At 44.3% G+C, this 27,228-nt stretch overlaps 1 protein-coding gene across 3 annotated transcripts; it reads right to left on the reverse strand.

Moving 5' to 3' along the window:
- Window positions 1-4,563: 4,563 nt before the first annotated feature.
- LOC311122087 (epithelial splicing regulatory protein 2-like) lies at window positions 4,564-26,904 on the reverse strand. 3 transcript variants are annotated; one of them, XM_084196502.1, is made up of 17 exons: window positions 26,723-26,904; window positions 26,400-26,552; window positions 25,776-25,904; window positions 19,508-19,621; window positions 18,811-18,925; window positions 18,612-18,713; window positions 18,176-18,230; window positions 17,505-17,615; window positions 17,208-17,340; window positions 16,946-16,988; window positions 15,893-16,194; window positions 12,157-12,387; window positions 11,761-11,959; window positions 9,937-10,141; window positions 9,357-9,552; window positions 6,730-6,829; window positions 4,564-6,123 (listed from the first exon to the last, which is right to left on the reverse strand). In XM_084196502.1, exons 2-16 carry the CDS (start codon window positions 26,529-26,531, stop codon window positions 6,740-6,742), a joined length of 2,157 nt encoding a protein of 718 aa, XP_084052628.1. In that variant the 5' UTR covers window positions 26,532-26,552; window positions 26,723-26,904; the 3' UTR covers window positions 4,564-6,123; window positions 6,730-6,739. The 3 variants fall into 3 exon arrangements, with proteins under 3 accessions (XP_084052628.1, XP_084052626.1, XP_084052627.1); XM_084196500.1 differs by lacking the exon at window positions 6,730-6,829; XM_084196501.1 differs by lacking the exons at window positions 6,730-6,829; window positions 26,723-26,904 and having other exon boundaries at window positions 26,400-26,716.
- Between the last annotated feature and the right edge of the window lie 324 nt (window positions 26,905-27,228).

The following is a 27,228-nucleotide window of genomic DNA, read 5'->3' on the forward strand; positions in this document are numbered from 1 at the left end:
ACTTCTACACTGTCAGGGAAACAGAGATGAGTAAACTACATGAATAAAGGTAACTATATTACAAATAATAGAGCCTGCATATCACTTATAAGTAAGTACATGCATTTATTTGACACTTCTCAATATAACTGACCACATACTTAATACTGCGGTCAATTTAACTTCATCAACCTTTGGTTTTCAGATGTAAGAATGTTTTTTAAACCTCCTCACCTTAGTTACTTAGAAGATTATTGGTTGTTGTGCCTTTCACCTTTCTAAATCCACCCTGAATACACCCTTCCAGTGGGATCAAGATAATCCAGATTTTTGGCATCAAAACGATCCGAATCATTACCTTTTGAGTAAAAAAAAAAAAACTACATTTAATCCTGATTAATGGTCAGATTGGATTACTAAATCCGAATCCCTATCTGGAGGATCAGAATCTTTACTTTTATTTTTTAAACCCAATTCTAACATGTAATTGTATGTGATTGCAGAAATCCGATCAGATAACTTTTGAAAAACTGGGCCCAGAGACCCTTGTGTGCCTTCCACTTTGTAACAACCACACCTTTCTGAGGGTAAAGCAGCTTCAATCCACATACTATTGGAAATAATATGATAACACATTGAAAACTGTGCAGATTTCAACTGTTGATAAAAGTATTTTATATATAGTCCTTTATATATACTGTATTAATGTATTGCTCCCCCCCGACGAACAAGGTTAAGTTAGTTTTGTAAAATTACGCCCACTTTTGACTGTTGTTGGTTCTTCCACGTCCCCTGTGTGTTGCACATCACGACAAACGATAATTTTGTCTTCAGGATGTTACCTTAACAAAAATATGTATTAGTCAATCTTCCTCCTTGGGGAGACATACATACTGCGAATGTATGGAATATTGATAGCAATAATAAAAATATTCTCAGTTTGCCTGAGAATTACAACAACAAGAAGTCCAAAGAAAATGTTAAAAAGCGACATATTCCAGTACAACAACATCATAAGGATGTTTACAGAATGTGATTCTGAATGCTGGATAGATGTATGCCATACATTACGTAGTCATGCTGTAATACAACATGTTTATTGGTCTGGGTAGGAACAACTCCTATTGCCTTAACATGTTCTCTGTGATTGAACAGTGATATGTATATTCTTGCATGTATATTTTTTTCTCTGAGAGGATGTTGCTAATAACAACTGTCAATCATGTTCAAGTCCAATTGGAAGTAGAAAATAATTCTGCTATACACAAAAAATCTGCCTGATGCCTTTAAAAACATAAAAAGAAACAAAAAAGAACCTTGATGCCTGTAGTTGTAGATGCAGTAGAGATGCTTGGTTCTGTCACTTCAAGGCTGCATTTACACAGGCAGCCCAATTCTGATCTTTTTCTAACTAGTTTGGCTTTTGACCAATCAGATCAGCTCTGAAAAAGATCTGTGATTGGTCAAAGAACCAATTAATGGAAAAAAGATCAGCATTGGGCTGCCTGTATAAACGCAGCCTTCTAGAGTATCAGCACAATACTTCTTATTACTCCTGCATACCAGAGGGCCAGTCAGTGAATCTGCCTTGTAAAGGACACAGTGCAAGCGTCTTAGTAGATTATATTAAGTGTGTGTGTGGATGTGTGCGTTTGTACCCAATAAACTGTAGATAAGTGTTTTTTGAATAATTAATTTCAGTTCTGTACAATACAAGCACACCGATGCATTAGGCTACTATGCAAAGCATGACAAAAGCAACATGACAACGTGATATTTGGCATCAAGTAGAAAATAACTGATTTGTTTGTAATAATCTTGTGGCTTGTGTTTTATGTGTAAAACCTTTTCAAACAGTGAGGAGAGAATGTCACTATTTGTTTATTTAAACTATAGGAATGCCTTAACTCATGTTTTTAATATGAATTACTGGTTGGTTTTCTATATGCTCTTCTGGGTTCATCATTTACTTGTGAGAATATTCATTTTGGACAGCAGGACGTTAGTTAGAAGAGGAGAGGCTGGCTCTGGGGCTGGTTGTGAGACTCCGTTACCTGATTCACAGTATAGAGCCGATCAGAACCGTACTGTGCTGGCTTGGATGTTTCATTTTCACATTGTCCTTTCCAGCACTATGTAGATGCGTAACCAGGGCAGCCCAGTATAGATCGGCTTGGCTCAGTTTGGCCCTATAAGTGTGAATGAGGCATATGAGTCAAGACACGAGCAGCATTAAATTCAGTAAGCGTTCGCTCTCTGCCGTCCTCTTCTGTAAAACCAAAGACCGAACAATATGTTCCCATTTTACATACTGATAAAAAGCAACACAGACTGACTTTAGAACTCTATTTTTGATACTTTGAAATGGATGTCATTCCTAACGGTTGGGGACATATATCTATAAATATATGTTTTGTAAAAGAAAAGGGAAATACAGGTTTTAGCTGATGTTTACGGAACCTTGTATTGTCATGTCATGTACATTTTGTATTTTAAAACCATTTTGTAATTTAAGACTGCAGTGCTTTTTGAACTTATTCAAAGGGAATACCTTGCATTTAGGCTCTTACAGTAGTGTATCAATAAAAATAAAAAATGTCCAACTATGGTTTTGTGTTTTTGTCTTTCTATACTGAACAAAAATATAAATGCAACATGGAACAATAAAGATTTTACTGAGTTACAGTTCATATAAGGAAATCAGTCAATTGAAATACATAAATTAAGCCTTAATCTATTATTTTCACATGACTGGGAATACAGATACACATCTATTGGTCACAGATACCATAAAAAAAGGTAGAGGAGTGGATCAGAAAACCAGTTTGCTATTACCACCATTTGCCTCATGCAGCGCGACACATCTCCTTCGCATAGAGTTGATCAGGCTGTTGATTGTGGCCTGTGGAATGTTGTCCCACTCCTCTTCAATGGCTGTGCGAAGTTGCTGGATATTGGCGGGAAATGGAACATGCTGTCGATCCAGAGCATCCCAAACATGTTCAATGGATGACATGTCTGGTGTGTATGGAAGAACTGGGACATTTTCAGCTTCTAGGAATTGTGTACAGATCCTTGCGACATGGTGCGTTACCATGCTGAAACATGATGCGGATGAATGGCACGAAAATGAGCCTCAGTATCTCGTCACGGTATCTCTGTGCATTCAAATTACCATCAATACAATGCAATTGTGTTTGTTGTCCGTAGCTTATGCCTGCCCATACCATAACCCCACCGCCACCATGGGGCACTCGGTTCACAATGTTGATATCAGGTAACTGCTCACCCACATGACGTCATACACGCTATCTGCATTCTACAGTTGAAACGGATTCATCTTTGAAGAGCACACTTCTCCAGCATGCCAGTGACCATCGATGGTGAGCATTTGCCCACTGAAGTCAGGTCAAGACCCTGGTGAGGATGACACGCACGCAGATGAGCTTCACTGAGACAGTTTCTGACAGTTTTTGCAGAAATTCTTCAGTTGTGCAAACCCAAAGTTTCATCAGCTGTCCAGGCTAAGATGATCCCGCAGGTGAAGCCGGATGTGGAGGTCCTGGGCTGGCGTGGTCTGCAGTTGTGAGGCCGGTTGGACGTACTACCAAACTCTCTAAAATAACGTTGTAGGCGGCTTATGGTAGAGAAATTAACAAAATTATCTGGCAACCGCTCTGGTGGACATTCCTGCAGTCAGCATTCCAACTGCACGCTCCCTCAAAACTTCAGACATCTATGCTATTGTTTAGTGTGACAAAACTGCACATTTTAGTTGCCTTTCGTCCCAAGTACAAGGTGCACCTATGTAATGATTATGCTCTTTAATTAGCTTCTTGATATGCCACATCTGTCAGGTGGATGGATCATCTTGGCAAAGGAGAAATGTTCACTAACATGGATGTAAACAAATTTGTGCATACAATTTGAGAGAAATAAGCTTTTTGTGCATATGGAACATTTCTGTGATCTTTTATTTCAGCTCATGAAACATGGGACCAACACTTCACGTTTATATTTTTGTTCAGTTTGGGAGGAATAATAATAATAATATGCCATTTAGCAGACGCTTTTATCCAAAGCGACTTACAGTCATGAGTGTATGGGTGGTCCCGGGGATCGAACCCACTACCTTGGAATGGTGGTGTTGATCCTGGAAGAGATTGCCTTATCACTGGTTGACAATAAATCACTTTATTATGCAGGGCCTCATTTCATAGGAGTCATCTATACCTACACTGGAATATAAAGTATGTATAATTTACTGGATCAGCCTTTCAAATAGCCTACTAATAAGGATTACTAGAAGACCTAATTTATGAACGCATATGTGCCATTAAAGAGCCGAGACATCTTTTGCGCCACTAGTTTCCCAATTCAATCCAGTGTAAAAATACACATTTCATTGGTGCATGCCGCCATAATACATAAACGCTTTTCACAGCAAAAACAAAGTTATACTAGTTGTCAATAAGTACACCATGTCACAGACTACTGTATATCGGCCTTGTCTAAAATGTCTGACTTGTTCAATAGAATTTCATTGATATAGTTCAGAACAAATTAAGGCTGTTTAAACACTGGGGCAATAAAGTTTCATTTATTTATTCAAACAGTTATATACACATACAGTTATAAATTCATACAAAGTCAAGTCTCAAACTTGCTTAAAAGAAACAAACAAAAAAGTCCCCTCTGCCACCAGAGGTCAGCCAGGCCTCAGAGGGGGCTGGTATTGCACTCTGGGTAATGTAGGCACAGTGAAGATGAGAAACCAAAGACACTAGTGTTCTCAGCAGCCCAGTCACAGGAAAAGGAACAAGTTTTTTTAAACAGTTTGTCGGTCCAAAACAAGGGAGAATCGAAAGCATGCTGCAGAAGACCGCGGTTTTCAAGAACAGTCTGGAAGAAAACTAAAGAGATGGCACAGAGATCTACTCTCTTTAAAGGATAAATGATATTGCTTAAAGATTATGCAGACCAACAGCCAACTCTTTTCACATTTACATTTGAGAGTTTATTTTGGATTAAACAAAGAATCAATATTTGTCATGCTAGTATACTACAGAACTATATGAGACTCTGGCTACTTGAGCCTTAGCCTACTCTGATTGTAGCAAAGACAACAAAAAAAGAGTGCTTGGACATATTCTAAATAGAATGGCATGCCATACATAAATGGTTTTTACAGCAAAAACAAAACACTGTTACACAAGTAGTTGTCAATAAGTGCATCACCCAGCATGTTACTGTGGCTCTCTACTGTACATAGTGGCCTTGTCTTTTCTAGTTCTCCAAAAGCCATGCCAGGGAGTAGTGGAATGAGCATCTGATTTCCCTTCTGCTATCCAGTACAATAGTAGTTTCAGTTCCAGTCAGTCTATATGGCTGTCATCTATTATCACACTGTACAGGTCAGCATTGGAAGGCACATCATTTACGACACTAACGTGCATACAGTACATACGTAGTGTTTGAAGACATACACACATGCATACGGTAGGCTACATACAGTAGTGTTTCAGACTGACAAACCAGACACAGGGGAATAGGGATTTTGTTTAGAGGTATGAACATCTTATATAGTGGGGTTGTAGTGGTCATTTTGCTAAAACAAAGGGAGACGTGGTTTCATGCTTTAGGTGAGTGGTAAATATCATTGTCATCGTCGGTGGATGTTATGGAAGTATTAACACAAGGCACTTCGAGCCAGACACACAGAAAGGATGACGTGCATCATATATAAATATGTGTACAACCTAGTGCTGTGGGGAGAGGTGTCTGTCGGTCTGTGTATGAATGTTGAGAGGGAGCGTGAAAGGGGGGGGGGGGGGGGGGGGGGTCGGCGGATTGTTTGTGGGGAAAAAGAGGTGTGTCCATCAGTAGTGGAGGGAGAGGGAGTGACGAGGGAGAGAGAAACGGTGTCAGCAGTTGCGGTCCTCGGCTCATCCCTCCATGGTCGCGGTCAGCTGGTCACGGTCAGTTGCAGCACACCAGCAGGTGGACGGGGAGACCAGACAGGGGGTGGTTGGAGCGCTCGGCCACGGCCCGCCTGGCTGACTCCTCGCTGGGGAAGGTGACCAGGGCCTCGCCACTACGCTGGCCGCTGAAGTTGTACAACAGGAGGATGGAGTCCGGCTGGAGCTGGAGGCAACAAACCACAGGAGATGGAGGAGGGATGTAAAGAGGTGTGGAGCGAGAGAGAGAGGGGATAGAAGCCACACCGCTCATAGTCATTAGCACCATCCCAACACCAGGGGGCCACAATCAGGCAAAGGAGAGAGGAGATCCTGCACTGATCAAACAAGTAGAGTTAGAGAGGAGATCCTGCACTGATCAAACAAGTAGAGTTAGAGGAGATCCTGCACTGATCAAACCAGTAGTTAGAGAAGAGATCCTGCATTGATCAAACCAGTAGAGTTGGATGAGTCAAAGACGAGAAACCACAGGCCAATGCAATTCCTTCTAATGCATGCTTCCCTTTAGAAGAGCTTCAGTCCAAAAGCAATCCCCTGATCAGTCTGTGGGAGCAGGTTAGCAATTGTGTTAATAAACTCAGAAAGAACACCACTAGGGTAGCACACTCAGGTCAAGGGCTAGATAAATAGTTAGAGAGGAGAGGAAGGGAGATAGAAAGAGAGAGAGATTCACTCTGGAGCACACTGTTGATTTGGTGTTCGGCAGGTGGACTGGCAGGCAGGCAGACGGGGGGGCCATGCGAGGTACAGGGGGTTGAGGGTGTTAACTTACCTTAGTCTCCCTACAGACAGAGCCACTCTTTGGGCTGGATCAGACTCCTGGTCTGTCCCTGACTCATCTGAACCATGCTGCTGTAGTCTTCAGGAGAGTACTACAGTGTAATGAGTTTCACAGTCAGACAGGTGGACTCAGTAGAGCATTATATACACACACACACCACATAAATAAACTCACAGTTTAAAACCTAGATACACACGTTTTAAATGTAGATACACCACACTACAAGTCCCCAACAACTGTCATTGGAACATACATGCATACACTATAAGTGTAATGTATGTAAGACACCAATCAGAACAGTTTCTCACCCAAACTGAGTGCTCAGTCAGAGATAGCACAACAAGTTTATAATTGAGCCAGATAGCAAAAACCAGGGGATAATCAGTCAGGATGAGATTACAGTGGTTTAGCCAAGAGTCAGGACTGAACACAGCAACACACACTCTTTAGCACACACACACAGCGTATGACTGAAAAGCCTTACAGTAACTGGTCAGGTGATCTCACATGCTGGGAACTTAAGAGTTAGCCCCAAGGAAAACACATACCTATGACATTAAAAACCAGCAGCAACTTTTCTAAACAAACCTTTAAGAGCACAAAGAGACCCAAACCCTTTTACAAAAACATCCCAGCCCCAGCCCCATCCCTGTATCCTAGAACACCTAATACACCTTGCCCAACCAGCCCAGTCAGTCACAGTACTGTGAGAGTTCAGTTCATACCTCCTCTGTAGACTCACTCCACCTACTCAGCCAGTCAGCCAATGAGGGAGAAGTAAGAGAAGGGGAGAGCACAAGTGCACACGTGTTCCTTATTGAATATGCAGCACGGCTGAACCATGCTTGGTGTTGCAATAAAGCATTCTGGTAGCTAATATATGAGCATAGTGACTGGTCAATGGTGAATGATGGTTTGCCTACAGGCTTGTAGTTAAACATAAAGCTGGTTTTGTCATGAGGTGGGGTTATAGTTTGGGGAATTATACAAATATGCTATTATGGAATAAGAAGGGTTTGGACAGTTTGTCCAGGTATTTCTTAAATTTAAAATTTTGGGGGATTTGTGTGTATTGTTAGGTATTACTGCACTGTAGGAGCTAGAGACATAAGCATTTCGCTGCACCCGTGATAACATCTGCAAAATGTGTACGCGACCAATAACATTTTATTTTTACAGTTTATGTAACACAAGTCAGAGCCGCACTCGCCCCAAACCAATTTAGAGCCCCATCTGACACCAGGACAGATTTTTCTCCTCAACCCGACTCTCCCGCATAGAATTGTTCCGAGAGCTGATCTGTGACCCACCAAATAACATCAATTTTATTGTTTCCATTACTCCAGAGTAGTAGGCCATTATTCCCTCCCTGCATGAATTCATTTGTTTGCATGTCTATTGAACATTTGGATAAAAGGAAACCAAGCCGATATCTTTTTATAATTGACAACTCAAATCACTCTGAAACAAGGGCCTTCTAATTAGCCTTCTTACCTAATGAAAGCCTTTAGCTGACAAAACTCGTGCAGCACCTGTTTCCACGATGGTGTATTTCATAACCTTTATTTTTATTTTTCCAGTTAGGTCTATGTTAGACATTTTTGCCTGAGCTACGCTATCCAGGGAAATTACACTTGGCAACATATTCCAGCACCACACAATGGATAGTTCCCTGATCCACTGCGTGCATGGCTGGTAGCCTACATGTCTGTCTCACCGCTCACAGAACGGAATTCTCAACACAATAAGCTCCTGGGTTTGTAAAAAAATATTTTATCTTGATTTAAAATGCTTCCGACCCGCAATATAATTGTTCTGAACCGCAAACCGACCCATGGGTTGAAATAACGTTTTCATTGCTCCCGCTAGCTGATTTTTTTGCAGGTCAACCGCGGGGAACCGACCCGATGCAGGACTCTAACCGACAGCCCCTAAACCCTGCAAAAACTAGCAGAACATCCTGCTTTGCTATTGGCTGTCACACACAGGCACAAACATATACCCGCATCAGACAGAAGATGTGGTATGTTACAACGCAATGTTTATATAAGCCCCTTTCAAACAGCCTGTTATTTACCACTCAATTGCAGGTATACTCCTTTTATACATGTCAGTGGGTAAATGGCAAATTGGGAGGGATGGGGGTGTTGTTAAACCATGGGGGCTGTTTGCATTTCAAATTAGGGAGGTGTTAAAACAATGGAAGTGTTAATGAATTTACCTGCAAAAAGCAGAAAACCAATCACACAGACCCAATACCTGTATTTTGGTTACAGCGTCTGTGAAAATGCAGGAATCATGACTAGGTTTTTAGGGGGCTTTTAATTTGCCATGTTTTTACCCCCTACCCCTACAAAAAGCTGCTATGGTAAAATAGTGGGATCTTAGTCTGTATATGAAAAGGGACAAAACACACAAAAAATAGTGGCAAAGAAATCACCAAGACACACATTAAACTGCAATGGAGATTGAGGAGTGGGACTGGGGAGACTGGAACTAAGGAGACTGGGGGTAGAGGGAGGGAGGGACTGGGGGTAGAGGGCAGCAGAGACTGTTTTAGGGGACTGTGGCGGGAAAAGGAGAGGGTTAGTAGTGGGGGGTATATTGGGGGTTCTGACCTGGTATCCCTGGAAGAAGCTGAGGATGTCTTTGACCCCGGCATTGTAGGGCAGACCCTGCATCCTGACTAGAGCGCCGTGCTGGGGCATCATGGGAGAGGCAACATGGCCTTGGGCATGGGGCTGCTGGGCCGCTAACGCTACTGACCCTGGAGGAGATGCAAAGTAGCTCACCGTGGAGGGAGAGACTGGGGGGCTAGAGCAAGAGAGAGAAACAGATAGTTTTTTTTACTTTGGAAGCAAGTGTACATTATCCAGAATATGTTGGGTATTGATTTTGACACTGGAACATGGCACTTTGAACTGCATACACACATGACACAAGAGGATATACAGTTCATATTGACAAAACCCCAGAGGGAAATGGTTGTGTGGTTTGTACACTAAGCTGGGGTAGTATTCAGTGTAGTTTACACTAACCTGGGGTAGTATTCAGTGTAGTTTACACTAACCTGGGGTAGTATGCAGTGTAGTTTATACTAACCTGGGGTAGTATGCAGTGTAGTTTATACTAACCTAGGGTAGTATTCAGTGTAGTTTATACTAACCTAGGGTAGTATTCAGTGTAGTTTATACTAACCTGGGGTAGTATGCAGTGTAGTTCATGTTCATGTTCATGTAGAGCTGTGCAGGGTGGTGCTGTGGGGGGTAGTAGGCCAGGGTGGGGTGGGGGCTGTGTGGGGGCTGGGGGGTTCTGGGGGTGGCCAGTAGGGGGGGCTGGTACAGAGCAGCCTCAGAGAGCATGGCAGGAGAAGGGAACGCAGCATAGGCCGGAGGAGCCAGACCTGGGGAGAGGACAGAGAGGGAAGTTCAGAATTTCAGATACAGTAACATTCAACTACACAGGAATATTGGATCCTTATCATAATCTCAATATTATTACACCATCATAACATTATCATGCCTAAGCCTGCACATCAAACACTGAACCATCATACATTTACATTTTAGTCATTTAGCAGACGCTCTTATCCAGAGCGACTTACAGTTAGTGAGTGCATTCATTTTTCATACTGGCCCCCCATGGGAAATGAACCCACAACCCTGGCGTTGCAAGCGCCATGCTCTACCAACTGAGCTACAGGGGACTACAGCTCCATGTGCCATACAACATCAATCCAATTGATTTATAAAGCCCTTTTTACATCAGCAGTTGTCACTAAGTGCTTATACAGAAACCCAGCCCAAAACCCCAAAGAGCAAGCAATGCAGATGTAGAAGCATGGTGGCTAGGAAAAACTCTAGTTTTTCATATGATTGATAAGACTGTATATATTAGTCACATAAAAGCCTCAAGATAGTATCCTACTCAGAAAGTTGCTCCAGGTCTGTCCTTGGTGCTGCCCTAACCCTACAACATAAACACACTGAGGGACTGAGGGAGGGAGGGACAGCGCATTTATACACAAACAGGCTGTATGGGTCTGTGGGCCACATTGACACAAAACACAGTCAGATGACCTTGTGGGCTGAGGGTGGGTTTGCAGGTACACTCCCCTAACCAATCTGGCAACTTAAGTGACCTTGTTAGGCTGAAGGTTGCCACGTATTGTACACTCCACTACAATCTGGTAACCTGAGTGACTGGTCACCAAACTGGCAACTCAAGTGACCTTGTGGGCCTGAGGGGTTAACAGGTGGACTACACTCCGCTCACTAACCTGGGAACCTGAGTGAGAGTGACTGACTTTGTAGGGTTAAGGGTTGCCAGCCAGGTAACGTACACTCATCCCTACCCAATCTGGCAACCCAAGTGACCTTGTGGGGATGAGCGTTCTAGGTACACTCGGCTACCAACCTGGCAACCTGAGCGAGGGACTGCCATAACTCCAGGTCAAACCAGTGAGATTACAGTTGATGTCAAACATGAGGTTGAATAAAGGGGAAAAAGTCAACAGCAAACAGAAACCGCCATTTGAGTAACTGCTCTCAAAGTGTGGCCATCAGAATTCACAACAGCCAATGGTGACACCAGACGGAATTCACAACAGCCAATAGCCACACCAAGAGCATGCACTGCCTTCTAGTGATATGATAAGCAGGAATCTAATCTCTATAGCAACAGGGCACTAATAGAACAAAGTACACTGGGATAGACACCCACTTTAACCGTGTGTATGCAAACAAACCCTTCATAGTTTTAATTGGTGTGTTACACCACCCTACATTATACAACTAATATGGAGGGCATAATTACTACAGCTGACCCTGCCTGTGTAATATGTTCCCTGAACAAACCATTAACAAGGCATAACCATGACTGAAACATGTCCATTTGAATAATAAAGAAGCATTTCTGAAAGCTACTTCCACTGTCCTCGCTACATATTCTCTGTTCTACGTGATATGTTGTAAAACATCAATGGGACATGCAGTGATTCAGCTAGATCTATTATAGACTTACAGGGTAGTTTGCAGGGTGGAGGGGACAGGCCGCTGCGGTTGAGTGTTCCTCCCATCAGGACGAAGCTCATCTCCTCAGTAGAACACTGGAACACCTCCACATAGCGATCCTTCATCATCTTCTTATGGCACTTCTGGGCCACCATGAACGCCCTGTCAGCTGACTTCATCTGGATGAAGGCGTCACCTGAGGGACGACCCTGGAGAGGAGAGGGAGGTTAGAGATGAGAAAGATGGGCTGTTGGAAGGGTTAGGGTAGGAACTTTGGTTGCATCTCAATAGTGTAAAGCTGCTTCCGATTCCTCGGCTTGTACCCATCACTTCATCTGCGCTAAGTGTTTAATATAAGATGGGTGAAAGTATCATGGCACAAGCGCACGTGTGTGTGTACCAGTACCTGTTGGTTGAGCACCATATGAACCCCATGTGGTTTAATATCAATAGTGTGTTCTCCCATGAACTCCAGTATATCCTCTATAGCAGCGGTGTATGGTAGACCTCGCAGACGGACACAGTCCCGCGTGCTGCCAGTCGCCAGGTAGGGGGGTGTGGCCAGGACCGGCATGGGGACCATGGAAGAGGAGGGCAGCGTGGAGATCAGAGGGGTGGACATGTACCGGTTCAGGACCTAACAGAGAGGGCAGAGGTCAAAAGGTCAGACGACAAAGTCGTGTTTCTCTGTTGTGTTGAGTCATGTTGATCGTCATTTACAATAAGCTTTTATCTAATACTGTCAAACTAACATCTCTGGTGTCACGACACAAGCACCATCCTCCAGCCAACTGACTCATGGGGACCACATTCTATGCTGTGTCACGTATAGTCCTTCTCCAACTTTAGTCATGTCTTACGCTGTAAAGACAATACTCATTGCACAACATGTACAGTAACACTCATTTCAGACGAAAATAAGAGAACTGGTTAAATATGGAGAAAGAGGTTTATCTCCAGTAGTCCTCCTTTCTAAAGAAATGACCTCAAGTGACAGGCAGTGCCTAGAACACTGTACCCGTTGGACCTCAACTGTACTTCTAAAACGCTCTATGCATCTCTACCTTACAGTGACTGTCTACTATAATGTAATTGTTGCACCGTGGCTGCAGTACAAGGGAACAGCTTGATGCATCTCTGATAGCAGGATAAGTAGTAAAGAAACAACCCCATTAAGTCCCTAAACACCACCTGCTGCACCTCACCTGCAGTACTTATGAACATCTCTACATTCTACTACACCATACCTGCTGCACCTCACCTGCAGTGTACTACACCATACCTGCAGTATACTACACCATACCTGCTGCACCATACCTGCAGTATACTACACCATACCTGCTGCACCTCACCTGCAGTATACTACACCATACCTGCTGCACCTCACCTGCAGTATACTACACCATACCTGCTGCACCATACCTGCAGTATACTACACCATACCTGCTGCACCTCACCTGCAGTATACTACACCATACCTGCAGTATACTACACCATACCTGCTGCACCTCACCTGCAGTATACTACACCATACCTGCTGCACCATACCTGCAGTATACTACATCATACCTGCTGCACCTCACCTGCAGTATACTACACCATACCTGCAGTATACTACACCATACCTGCAGTATACTACACCATACCTGCTGCACCTCACCTGCAGTATACTACACCATACCTGCTGTATACTACACCATACCTGCTGTATACTACACCATACCTGCTGCACCTCACCTGCAGTATACTACACCATACCTGCTGTATACTACACCATACCTGCAGTATACTACACCATACCTGCTGCACCTCACCTGCTACACCATACCTGCTGTATACTACACCATACCTGCTGTATACTACACCATACCTGCTGCACCTCACCTGCAGTATACTACACCATACCTGCTGTATACTACACCATACCTGCTGCACCATACCTGCTGTATACTACACCATACCTGCTGTATACTACACCATACCTGCTGTATACTACACCATACCTGCTGCACCTCACCTGCTGTATACTACACCATACCTGCTGCACCATACCTGCAGTATACTACACCATACCTGCAGTATACTACACCATACCTGCTGCACCTCACCTGCAGTATACTACACCATACCTGCTGCACCTCACCTGCAGTATACTACACCATACCTGCTGCACCTCACCTGCAGTATACTACACCATACCTGCTGTATACTACACCATACCTGCTGCACCTCACCTGCAGTATACTACACCATACCTGCTGTATACTACACCATACCTGCTGCACCTCACCTGCAGTATACTACACCATACCTGCTGTATACTACACCATACCTGCAGTATACTACACCATACCTGCTGCACCTCACCTGCAGTATACTACACCATACCTGCTGCACCATACCTGCAGTATACTACACCATACCTGCAGTATACTACACCATACCTGCTGCACCTCACCTGCAGTATACTACACCATACCTGCTGCACCTCACCTGCAGTATACTACACCATACCTGCTGCACCATACCTGCAGTATACTACACCATACCTGCAGTATACTACACCATACCTGCTGCACCTCACCTGCAGTATACTACACCATACCTGCTGCACCTCACCTGCAGTATACTACACCATACCTGCAGTATACTACACCATACCTGCTGCACCATACCTGCTGTATACTACACCATACCTGCAGTATACTACACCCTACCTGCAGTATACTACACCCTACCTGCAGTATACTACACCATACCTGCTGCACCTCACCTGCAAAATACCATACCTGCTGCACCTCACCTGTAGTATACTACACCATACCTGCTGCACCTCACCTGCAGAATACTACACCATACCTGCTGCACCTCACCTGCAGTATACTACACCATACCTGCAGTATACTACACCCTACCTGCAGTATACTACACCATACCTGCAGTATACTACACCATACCTGCAGTATACTACACCATACCTGCTGTATACTACACCATACCTGCAGTATACTACACCCTACCTGCAGTATACTACACCATACCTGCTGCACCTCACCTGCAAAATACCATACCTGCTGCACCTCACCTGTAGTATACTACACCATACCTGCTGCACCTCACCTGCAGAATACTACACCATACCTGCTGCACCTCACCTGCAGTATACTACACCATACCTGCAGTATACTACACCCTACCTGCAGTATACTACACCATACCTGCTGCACCTCACCTGCAGTATACTACACCATACCTGCAGAATACTACACCATACCTGCAGTATACTACACCATACCTGCTGCACCTCACCTGCAGTATACTACACCATACCTGCTGCACCTCACCTGCAGTATACTACACCATACCTGCTGCACCTCACCTGCAGTATACTACACCATACCTGCTGCACCTCACCTGCAGTATACTACACCATACCTGCAGTATACTACACCATACCTGCAGTATACTACACCATACCTGCAGTATACTACACCATACCTGCTGTATACTACACCATACCTGCTGTATACTACACCATACCTGCTGTATACTACACCATACCTGCTGCACCTCACCTGCAGTATACTACACCATACCTGCAGTATACTACACCATACCTGCTGCACCATACCTGCAGTATACTACACCTCACCTGCAGTATACTACACCATACCTGCAGTATACTACACCATACCTGCAGTATACTACACCATACCTGCAGTATACTACACCATACCTGCAGTATACTACACCATACCTGCAGTATACTACACCATACCTGCAGTATACTACACCATACCTGCAGTATACTACACCATACCTGCAGTATACTACACCTCAGCTGCAGTATACTACACCATACCTGCTGCACCATACCTGCAGTATACTACACCATACCTGCAGTATACTACACCATACCTGCAGTATACTACACCATACCTGCTGCACCTCACCTGCAGTATACTACACCATACCTGCAGTATACTACACCATACCTGCTGCACCTCAGCTGCAGTACTTATGAACAGCTCTACATTCTACTACACCGTACCTGTCAGACCTCAGCTGCAGTGTTTCTGAACAGCTCTACCTCATAGTGACTGTCTACTACATCGATAAACAGTGACTGTGCTGTGTTTTACCTGTTGGACCTCAGCTGCAGTGCTTCTGAACAGCTCGATGTATCTCTTGCCCAGGATCTGCTTGTGTTTCTTCAGGGCGTTCAGGGCGTACTCCTCACAGGAGAACAGGACGAAGGCGTCGCCTGTGGGCCGCCCATCGGGGTACTTTACGAAGAGTAGGCCCTCGCTGGCGTCCGTCACGGGGCTGTCGGCCCCCAGGAAGGTCAACACCTCCTGGGGAGAGGCGGTGAAGGGAAGACCCCTCATCCTGATGATCACCTGGTTCTCCTTGGACAGGAACTGGGCCACCTCGTTGGATGTGCCTACAGTCACACAGAGGGAGAGGAAACTGAATTAACTAGGAGTTAAAAGTTCACACTTTAGCTAATTACTTGGTCCCTTTTACATGCAGATTATTCTGAGGAGTTGATTGTTGCCACTAATAAATAAAATGATCAAATGCATTACATTACTTAAAATACAAGAGTAGACATTAAAACAAGAGCAGTGAGTCAGAGTCTAGGGCCGACAGTATCTGCTGGAAGTACAATGTTTTGTCAGACATTATAGATCTCCAGTCGTCTGGCTAGAGTCCACAGACAGACACTAGTCTCTCCCCTGCCCTCTCTCCTGTATCAGCTCTGCTCTTTGTCTATTCACACCCCCTTTGTGTGGCCCTGAGCTGGGCCTTTCACTGGCCGCCGGGAGGATGAGGTGAGACACTGTCGGCCAGGGGTAAAGTTACCTTCCACCAACTAGCCTCTGAGGGGTGAGAGAGGGGAGGGGGTGAGGCTCACAAAGCGCCTTTCATTCCCCCAGGATAAGCCAGAGAACCGGAGCGGTACAGGGCAGGGGAACAGGGCCAGTTCCTCTAGTCTCTACTCTATACTCTCCGCTCTGCTCAGGAAAGAGCTGCTGTTTGAGAGGCAGGGGGGTCTGTCTTGGGTCTGTCTGGGATATGGGGGGGAATGTAATAGAAAGCTACACTACCACACACTAACAGAGAAACGTTCAACATGGCTTCATAGGAAGCAAGGGAAGAGACAGGGAAGGGGGAAAAGTCTGAAATCTGACCTCCAGCGATCTTGAGGAATTCCTCTCCTGTGGCTTTGTAGACCTGTGAGGATGAGAGGAGACTTTTAGCAACTCTAAATGGCCTTTCATCTGACCAATGCAACATGCACTGTGTGCTACAGTTGGAAAGCATGACTTTTTTTCTCTGTAACAGTATTGGCTGGATAGGTGATGCTGTAACGGTATTGGATCCATAAGTGATGCAACAGTAATGGTATGGCTGTGTTAGACGTAGGGGCTGCTGTCTTAGACGGATGCTGACCTCAATGTATCTGCTGCCCATGTGGTGTTTGTGTCTCTCCAGGGCCAGGTCTCTGTGCTCCTGGTTGATGAAACGAACCAGGGCTTCACCGTTCCTCCTGCCCTGGGCGTTCAGACAGAGGGCCACACCACCCCTAGAGATACACACAGGGAGAGGTTGGAGGAAGGGTAAGCACAATTTGACCCTCTATGGAGACAAAGCTGCATGTACAACTTATTGTGGGTGTTAGTCGCCCATTCTCAGTGGAAACATGGCTTAATCACATGACACACACACAGTCATGTTTTAGTAACGTACTTGGCGATGTTGAGGCCCTTGAAGAAGCGGGCGATGTCCTGGTCAGAGGATTGCCATGGCAACCCTCTGGCTCTGATCACTGTCTCACTGTCCACTGGTTCGGTCTTACTGCTGCAGGGGACAAACCAGAGGCACGGTCAACATGGGGAATGGTGTTTAACTGTTACACACTGAACTCACACAATGCTGCATGAGACAACAGAGAGAGAGTAATGTTCAGAAACTCTTTGAAGACAATGTAAATGGCTTGAATAGTACTTCTATATTGTTAAAAAACCAAAGTGTTTCAGTAAGTCGTCTTCATCAAAGAGAGACATGGTAAAAATTGGGACTTATGCAGTTTAACAGTCTACTTCACACTACTCTAACACAGCAACACAAATTCCAGGGGTTGTCAAGGCAATGGGTATTGGACACCGTAGTGGGATTTGTGTGGTGCTACTGTATAGCCAGTTGAGTACTTAATGGCAAAGTTGGAGTGGTTTAATGACACGCTTGTGGTTTCTCTTGTTGCTGTAATCAATGCTAAGAGCCTGGCTCTGAACATGGGAGGGACGGTTAGGCTTCAACTACAGTAAACACTAAACAACAGGTTTAGTATAGAGACGTGGCCACACAACCTCATGGTTGAATGAGGTAACATTAAGTCGATGCACTGAGAATATACATACCATGCTCCCGATTCAAGCTTGTACTTCACAGCTTCAAAGCATGAGAATTTGTGGTCTGGAAGAGATTCAAACACTAATTAACAATACACATCAAACTTCTATCCACATTTACAATCAAAAGTACCATACTGATAAAAAAATCACTTCACATTAGGCTTGACATTGGATCTGCCAACAAAAGCCAATTGACTTCACTTCTATTCAGACTAAACAATACAACAAATGTTGTTTTTAGTGTTGCTCCGCGTTGCCAGGTTGTTTCATGCTCAACAGGTCTGGCCTGCCAGCCTGCAACTTCAGCAGCATTCCTGTTAGCCACCTAGCCTAGAGAGATTGACAGGGCTGTGGGGTGGCCAGGTGGGACTGGCACAGACAGAGAGCGGGGGGAAATGTGGGCTAAAGAGAGGGATAGCAAAAGAGAGATTTATAGACGTACTGTATGGCTCAGCCAGGATGTGCAGGGAGAGCTGGACCATACTCCTCACCTCCTTCAGCCCCATCACCTGCTCTGACAGGGGAAGTTCTGGGATGCACACATCTACACACAGGTAAGGATGGTTTATCTGTCATTTGTATAAGTACTAGGAACATCAAAAGTGTTGACTGACATTATATTTAATCTAACCCTGACTTACATTCTAGCATAGAGGGCAGTGTGAGGTCCTGGACCTGTCCAACGTTGGGACAACATTTGTGAAACTCTTTCCTCACATCCACAAAGGAGTAGAAACACTCTGGCAGGACCAGGTTCTGAAACACACAACAGGTCGTTCAGTCATTAGTCTATTCAACATTCACTGAATAGTAGAATACTCTGTAGACAGACCTCATGAAAATAAGGGATAATAGGAGTGACGCAATGAAGGAGGGAGCCAGGTATAGGCGGCATAAAGAGATGAAGAAAGAGGGGATGAGATGGAAAGGAAAGTGAAAGAAAAAAGAGAGGACAGGACGCCATCTCCGGATGATTGTGTGGATAGCTAGCATTCCTGTGCAGATTATGACATGTTACTGCTCAACACAAGACAAGCACAGGAGAAATACTGCTAACTGTGACCCAGGAAGTACAACTTACACGTGTGGCTAACAAGGTCAAATGTAAAGAATATACACAAACAAATACCAAAGACTCAATATCTGGACTGAATTATAGCATTGTGCCTCCTTCACCTAAACAAAGTCCTAGAGACTGATACACATAATACCTTTTCCATATACATGTTGGAAATTCCCCTAAAAACTAGGTCAGTAAATAACGGCAATTATATTTTCTAACAAAATGGCTACATTTCCCCTAAATGGTAGGTTAGAAGATCAAGGGCCACTCAATACCTTCTTGGAGGCCTCAGGGTGAAGGGCCTGTCGTATGATGAGGGGCCCGTCGACACACAGTGTGTAGGAACTTCTGCCCAGAGCCTTCACCTCCGCTGAGACGGACTGCTGGAACTGTAGGGAGAGATTGAAGAAAGATACAAGAGGAGAGTTATTGTGAGAACATACAATGAGTCAAACACACACAACCAAACTAAAGTATGACTTTACTTTGTTGGTTATCAGCCAAGTAGTTGCCTGTGGTCTTTTAGAGATTCAGTGTAAACCACTTGTGGCCAGCAGACAAACATGGGAGTGCCAATGTCACCTCTGAAAAACCACAGAGTAACACAGTACTGATTAATTCTGCTCTGCTGCAGCACGCTACTAACTACATTTACATTTACGTCATTTAGCAGACGCTCTTATCCAGAGCGACTTACAAATTGGTGCATTCACCTTATAGCCAGGTTATACCTTATAGCCAGGTTATGCTTGATTTGTTTTCAAATAACAGTGCTCAGGGAGTTCTCTCCCATAAGAATTAGAAGTGTTTCTAACCTTTAACACTTTAAATAGGCCAAGTCTTTAAATAAGCCCACTGGTACGAACAAGTTCCCTGAACAGGTAGGTTTGAGTTCTGGGGGATCAACAGGTAGGGAGGCGTCCTGAGATTGACGGATGTGAACGCTACGTTCTGTACCGTGCGTGTGTGTGCGCGCATCTTATAAATGGGGAGGGGGGGGGGGGGATCCAATAGGTTTTTTCAGGTGTTTGCATAGCGAGGAAGCAGACGAGGGATCGTGGTGCTAATCAGCACCTGGATCAGGGACTTCACTTAGCAGTTAGACCAACTGTCACGACCAGACCAAGATGAGACAATGTTCGCCAATCACTAGCCCCTATAAAAACACTCAGCCAATGACCAAGCCCCGCAGCAGTGACTCCCAAATAGGTATGTGTTTAGTAATCATCACATTTAAATGGGGCCCATTACTAGTGTTGTGTAAACTTTACTGGTGTCTTTGAACAGTCAACAGACATAACGTCTCACCATCACCTCAACCAACAAACTGACCTCTCCAATTTGCCAGTTGGTGCTCCAATTCCATTTCTAGCTAGGCTGGCTTCCTTCTTTGAGGATATCATTTTGGTATCTTGTCTATTAGGGGAGAGTGGGGTAAGTTGAGCCAAAAGGGTAAGTTGAAACGCACTTGTTTGTAGGAAACCATACACAAAATGTATCATTTGACCAAATATTGAGGAACCGGTCATAATTTTATGGAGTCTGAAGGGAGAAACCACATGGAAAATGTGGTAAGCAAGTTAGGTAAAAAAATTTTTTTAAAGATTCACCAAGTCAAATTAATGTATTGTGTTAAGAGGTTTCATTTACATTTTAGTCATTTAGCAGACACTCTTATCCAGAGCGACTTACAGTTTATTATTTATTTTTTAGATTCATACTGGCCCCCCGTGGGAATCATACTCACAACCCTGGCGTTGCAAGCGCCATGCTCTACCAACTGAGCTACACGGGGCTTGTATATAAACCACAGTAGATCATTTTAAGATTGTTCTATACATCAGTTGGGGTCTCTATAAGCTTCAATAGGAGGTCCTAAACCTAGCACGGAAGCCTCTATAATGCAAATTCTGTTGTGTGGTGTTCCGCAGGGCAGCTGGCTGGGCCATTATTGTTTTCACTAATGATATTCCACTGACCTTTAATAAAGCCTGTGTTTCTATGTACGCTGACAACTCAACAATATACACGTCGGCTACGACAGTAAAATAAATAACTGACACCCTTAACATAGAGCTCCAGTCTATGAGCTCAAGTGTTTGTTAGGTGAGCTCAAGTGTTTGTTAGGTGTTAAGCCAAAAAAGCCATTTTGATTGTGTTGAATTGTGTTTGGGAAATAAAGATGGGCATGGTTTTAAAAAGGTAGTGGTAATACTTCATTCAGTACAGACATTTGTAGGCGGCTTAACTTACCCTGTTTCGCGGCTCAATTTACCCCATACCCGTAAGTTGTGCCAAGAGACCACTTATTTTCCCAAAACTAATATTTACATGGATTCTGATTATTTCCAAAGATACAACAACATCCTGAAATATCTAGATATCTTTGTTAGAAAACTATTTCCCTTGACGGAGTGATGCTGAATATAAAAAAAATGACTAAATTTACCCCACATCAAATAGGCAACACTACTCTCAAATTCATGGTTTGTTTAGCTACTACTTATCCCCTACAAGCTACAGTCCCACAGAGAGGGATACCATGTTATCTGTCCAGAAGATCTAAATGGTCGTTAGTAACTAATTGTCAGTCAGTCAGTGAGGCTAATTTCACATGGCCACTAGCCATATATGACATCCAGCCTTCAGACAGTACGAGTGTGTTGCTGCTGGTGTGTGTTAGAGCATGCTCCACACGGACAGCCAGGAGATATATACACAGGGCCATGACCTCTCAACCTCAACAGCTGGCGACTCAACTGCCTGAGAGAGGAGCCATGGGTGCTGTTAAAGTAGGGCACACCGTAGGAAAATGATTGCAACGGAAAGCTTAAATCTGTGACCCTATTGGTCAAGAGGTACCTCCCCATTTCAAAAATGTTTTCGCCCTACTGAACATGACCCCTGACTGGCTCTCACTAATCTACATGAGGTTATGGAGTTCAACTTGAGGGAAATAATTATGTTCATGAGGGTCTCTATTTCAACACACTGACCGTTACCCACAAACACCATCACACAGGACAAAAAAACACTAGGCCCCCTATACCATGATCATATGCATTGTATTGAGACAACAAAGGAGAGTTTTGTTGAACCCTTCATCACTCCATCTATCGTCTACAGCTATCCTGAACCTATCAAACCCTAAAAAGGGATGAGATGGTTGAGTCCTCGTGGTGACCGGGACCAGGATACTGGGTTATTGATTGACAGGTCTGTCTTGCCACGTGGAGCTGTGGGATGCCATGCCACTTCAGGGCCTGGTGTGTTACAGTTCACCATGCTATGATAACATCTGGGTTAGGGAAGGACTGATACACACAGGAAGCTCATTGGCTGATGTGGGCCGGTCAGATAGGCCCCTAAGACTACTGACTGGCTTTCTCTGAAAAGACTGTCTGCCAAGGATCCAGAGGTCAATGTGTCATCATCTGGGAGCCATGACAGATGATACACAGTGTATGTCATAGGGTATCAACAGATACTGTAATGTATCTGGTAACATCTATGGTATAGAACCCAGTCATTTAAGTAGTCCCATAGATAATAGGACAAGCAGGAACAGACCAGGATGCAAAGGTAGTTGTGTTCAACCTAATGCATGGTGAGTGAGGTGTGGTGTTCGTTTGCTTGCGGCTGTTTTCACAGATATGCAGCCCCGCCTTGCACAATCAGCAGCCGGATTAGGAATAGAAACAAATGGTTTAAAGGAACTAAGCGACACACCCTGTACTCTATCCGCTCTGCCAAACTAGCATGCTATTAGAGCAAACATGTCCAACAGGACAGGCCTAACAAAGGGAACAGGTACTGATAAATATGACAACACAAGCAGCAAAGGTTAAATCAGAGAAAGTACCAGACATTAACTCAATAAGGCAGTCAGAATAGGAAATGTCAACATGCTACAAATGAGAACATGTGCATAGACGGTCACTAATCTACCTGACCTGACCAGGCCAGCCAAACCATTCATTGATTACCATTGGTTTCATTTTCCCCATTGGGAGGGCGGGTGGTTCTCTGCTGCACTGTGCCATGGGTGAGAGTGAGGTAGGAGTTGACCCTTGAACCATCTGTGTTTTCTCTTTGGTATAAACTATAGCTGGTGTGTTTGCATGGTGTTGAGGCCGGGCCCATGGAGAGGAGTCGAGCAGGGGTGGTGGTGAGGCTCACGATAAGGTGTTAGGGAGTACCAGGCAGTACTCATGGCTAGGCCTGTTACAGTCACACCACTGTCCCAAACTTGTCATTTTATGACTGGACTGTGGAGATTAGAGGTTTACAATCCTGGGTCTGTATAGGACCCTCTGGTTTGTTCTCTACAAGGCACAATGCTGTTGGAGAATGGGAAGGGAGAAGACCGAGGGAGAGTTTTATTGCTGCTGGCCCTTTATCTTTCATTATCTGCCTCTGCTGTGCACCTGCCCTGCCCCAGTGCCTTCAGAACCTGGGAACAGGGTGACGCTGCCCCACCTGTGAGAGAGACCTAGCAGCACAGAGAGCTGAACACGCTTTGCTCCAGGCTGCCTGGCACAGAGCAAGTCAGAGCCTGTATACTATCACTGCACTGATCTGAGGCTCTTCACACTCAATACTGGCCCTAATAAAGGGAGGCCCTAAGACTGACTGGGGTTCAATGAGTCCAAACCACAAGTGTCTTCCAGACAAACCCATTGATCTGAGAACAGCTAAGAAACTAGAACAGGATTCTGACATAAAAATAAAATAAAAAAACTCAATCTTAGGGAGAGAAAGTTGTTAATATGTTGAATGGAAGGCAGGCTACAAATCCACAAGGAACAGTAGTGTTTAAAGTCCCCCCCCCCCAATGGAAAGGGTGCAGCCCAGTTCTAATCTCGATTGCCATTTTTCTCCGACTGAATAAATCTTTCACCAAAGAAAACAAATCTGCGTCCTTGGCTAGGCTGCTCTGGCCTTATGACATTGTCAGGTCCACTGAGATATGGTCTCTGCCAGGTTAGTTAGCTATTCCTACCTACAACCCCAAAGGCAGTCTCTCCTATGACTCACATTAGTTGAATGTAGCTTTATCTCCATTCCTCCACTGACTACCTGGCTTAAATCAATAGACACAAATGAATAAACTAAACCTGACCAATGGCAAGAGAAAGTGGCCCAGCAGACAGAGGTAAGCCAGTAAAAAATGGATTGTTCTGGTTAATCTTTAAAGGGTCCACAGACTCACAAAACAAACTGGAATTGGGACGGCTTGCGGGTAGAGAAACTCAAACTACAGATTACTTCAGCAATCAGAAATCAGCAGTGAGAGAGCATCTTGCAGTACGGATCTACTCTAAATCTATATTGTGTCACAAGCCACAACCACAAGAGCACTGTCAAACTCAGGGACCTTATTGCAAAAACATTGTTGTTGTTTAGGAAGGATTGATCACTTCAGCGAACCTGCTTGTGCTTGTTGCATGGGAGAGGACCACAGCACTGAGTCAGACAGCATCTCTAAACCATAACCCTAAATCACTAGGAGAGCCTGGTAATATGGGGTTTTCAATTATGAAATAATGCTGGGGCGGGGATGGGGTTCGGTGTAACTCCCTACCTACAGAGTGCATACAAATACTCTCAGCACTGCAGGCAGAAAGAGCGGTTGAAAAACACGTTTGGCAACATAAGCCCTTCTTTTGTCAAAACATACCTGGGGAGGTGGAACCTGAAAACACATTCACATCCTGGTCATCATAAACAGGAACAGACTGCCTCATCTCACAACTACCTAGCCTGAGAAAACAGGTGCTAGGCTATGGCCAGGGGTCTCCCTCACTCCCCCTCTTTCTCTCTCTCCGTCCTCTCTGCCCAGGAGGCGTGTTTCTTTGCGTTCCCAGGTAAACATTCAGTCTTCCAGATGTCAGCAGCTCGCATCAGTCTGGGACAAGACTAGACCTGCTTGTCTCCCCGTCCCTACCTCAACCCCACGGCAGTCACTGCTTAGCCAAGCAAGCCTACTCAAACCAGCTTCTACACTGGGCCGGTCCCAAATGGCACCCTATTCCCATAGGGCTCTGGTCAAAAGTAGTGCACTATAGGGAATAGGGTGTCATTTTGGATGCAACTACTCACTGCCTGTCAAAGAGCTTAATAGGCCAAACAGCAGCCAACCAATTGGAATAATTGTTAATGGTCAGAAACCTTTCAGGGGTTTCCATTCGCTGAGAAAATCGACACACCTTAACATTTCCCTAAAGCGTCACCATCAAGCTTGTTATGTCCTGTTATCTCCCTCCAGGCGGTTGGCGATGTTAAAGACCATTTGAATGCTGTCAGTCTTATCATGCATGGTTGTTTTTGCCAGTTAAAGTTCAGCCATTATCATATTAGAGATGAAATGCTTTGTTCAGCATCTTAAACTTTTCTTTGGAGTCAGTTTTAAAATATTTAAGTCTTAGAATGCAGGAAAGCAAAGGACAAGACTCGAGATTTTGGTCCTAAACAGGAATCTTCACTATTGGGCCTGAACAGGAATCTTCACTATTAGGCCTAATCAGACAAAATGAGTCTCACCTGTTGCAGAACTTTGTCCAGAGGTTCGGCCTTGTAGAGTTCGTCCACAGACAGCCCAGTCTCCTCTTCACTCTGGTCTGTCAACTCTAAAGTATCGGGCTTCACAAGACGTCTCTGAAGTTTCCCAACCTGTGAACGGAATCGGTGTTTCACCACGGCATGTGCCACCCATTTTAGTTCTAAACTACAGAGTACAGCTTGGTAAAAACGCAACAACTAATTTCCCAAGTCAGTACTAAACATGACAGGCCCATTTTATGAACTCACCGACTATCAAACAAGCAGTTAATTGTCAAACAAGCAGTTAATTGTCAACGCAAAGTTGCCAATGTCAAGGCGTTGACATATAACCAAAAAGGTACGCTTTCTTTCATCCTATATTTAAAGCATTTCACTGAAATTAAATCTGACACAGGTGTAGGCTACACACCCTCAGCCTATCGGTTGGTTTAGTTGAGGCCCATGTGCACACTTATCTTTTAAAACTGTGACCCACAAATATTTACAGAACGCGTACGTTTGTTGATTAATATATGTCAGCTGTCAAGTTAAAACATGAGTCCACTACTTAGACACAAAACACTAAAAAGAAGAAACCTTTACAACGGTTGAGAAAGTCCGTACCTTTTTCTCATGTAGATCCACAATTTGCCACACCAAGAGAATTATTTCCCTCTCATCCGAACCCAGTTTACCCCCATTTGCACCAGCTGTTGCCCCAAAGAACACCACCAGAGTATCACTGTGCGAAGCCATCAGGGACCACAAGGGTAAAAACTACAATTAAAAGCAAAGATGAAATAAAAATAACACGAGGGTTCACCTTTTTCCAGTGATAAGGAGCAAACAAAAGGTCTGGAAATTCAATTGAAGTCAAGTAAACGAATAGGGGGAAAGAAAGATTATTTTCAAGAGGACACGAAAGAGATTGCGTTCAAAGACTCTACCTGATCAAGTACTTGAGTGTGTTCTATCCAGAGATACTGGTTTAACTGGTAAAGAAAGTTGGTAAAAATCCGTGTTTTCCTTCACGCGAACTCCATGACAAGCCCTGAAGTTTTTTTTTCCTCTTCCTCGCAATTTTTACGGAGTTACCTGTGTATAGTTCAGCCTCTTACTTTCAGTCAAAGCTCCCAGGGGAGTTGGCCTATTGGCCGCTTGGCAAAGGTGAGGGCGGAACATAGCGCACCAATACCTATGTAACCTAACCTGATTGGTGTAGCACGTTTGAAGGAAGTAGTAGCATATAAGTATCCCGCTGTTCACCACACCTTTGAAGTAGCAAAGCACCTAACGCCTCGAGCACACCAACAGTGATTTTACGTTTTGGGACACCAGAAGTTAAGCTACATTCAAATCAAAATAAAATGTTATTTGTCACATGGTTGGTAAACAACAGGTGTATGCTAACAGTGAAATGCTTACTTACGGCCCTTCCCAACAATGCAGAGAA

The sequence above is a fragment of the Coregonus lavaretus genome (genome assembly GCF_964263955.1).
Source record: "Coregonus lavaretus genome assembly, contig: HAP1_SCAFFOLD_1122, whole genome shotgun sequence".
Taxonomy (NCBI): domain Eukaryota; kingdom Metazoa; phylum Chordata; class Actinopteri; order Salmoniformes; family Salmonidae; genus Coregonus; species Coregonus lavaretus.

Coding starts and splice junctions, on each gene's coding strand:
- LOC311122087 (XM_084196500.1), bottom strand. CDS start 26,531: ATGGCTTCGCACAGTGATACTCTGGTGGTGTTCTTTGGGGCAACAGCT. Junction 18,714..18,810: donor ACTGCCCTCTATGCTAGAAT/GTAAGTCAGGGT, acceptor ACCTGTGTGTAG/ATGTGTGCATCCCAGAACTT. Junction 6,124..9,356: donor GCTTCTTCCAGGGATACCAG/GTCAGAACCCCC, acceptor TGTTGCCTCCAG/CTCCAGCCGGACTCCATCCT.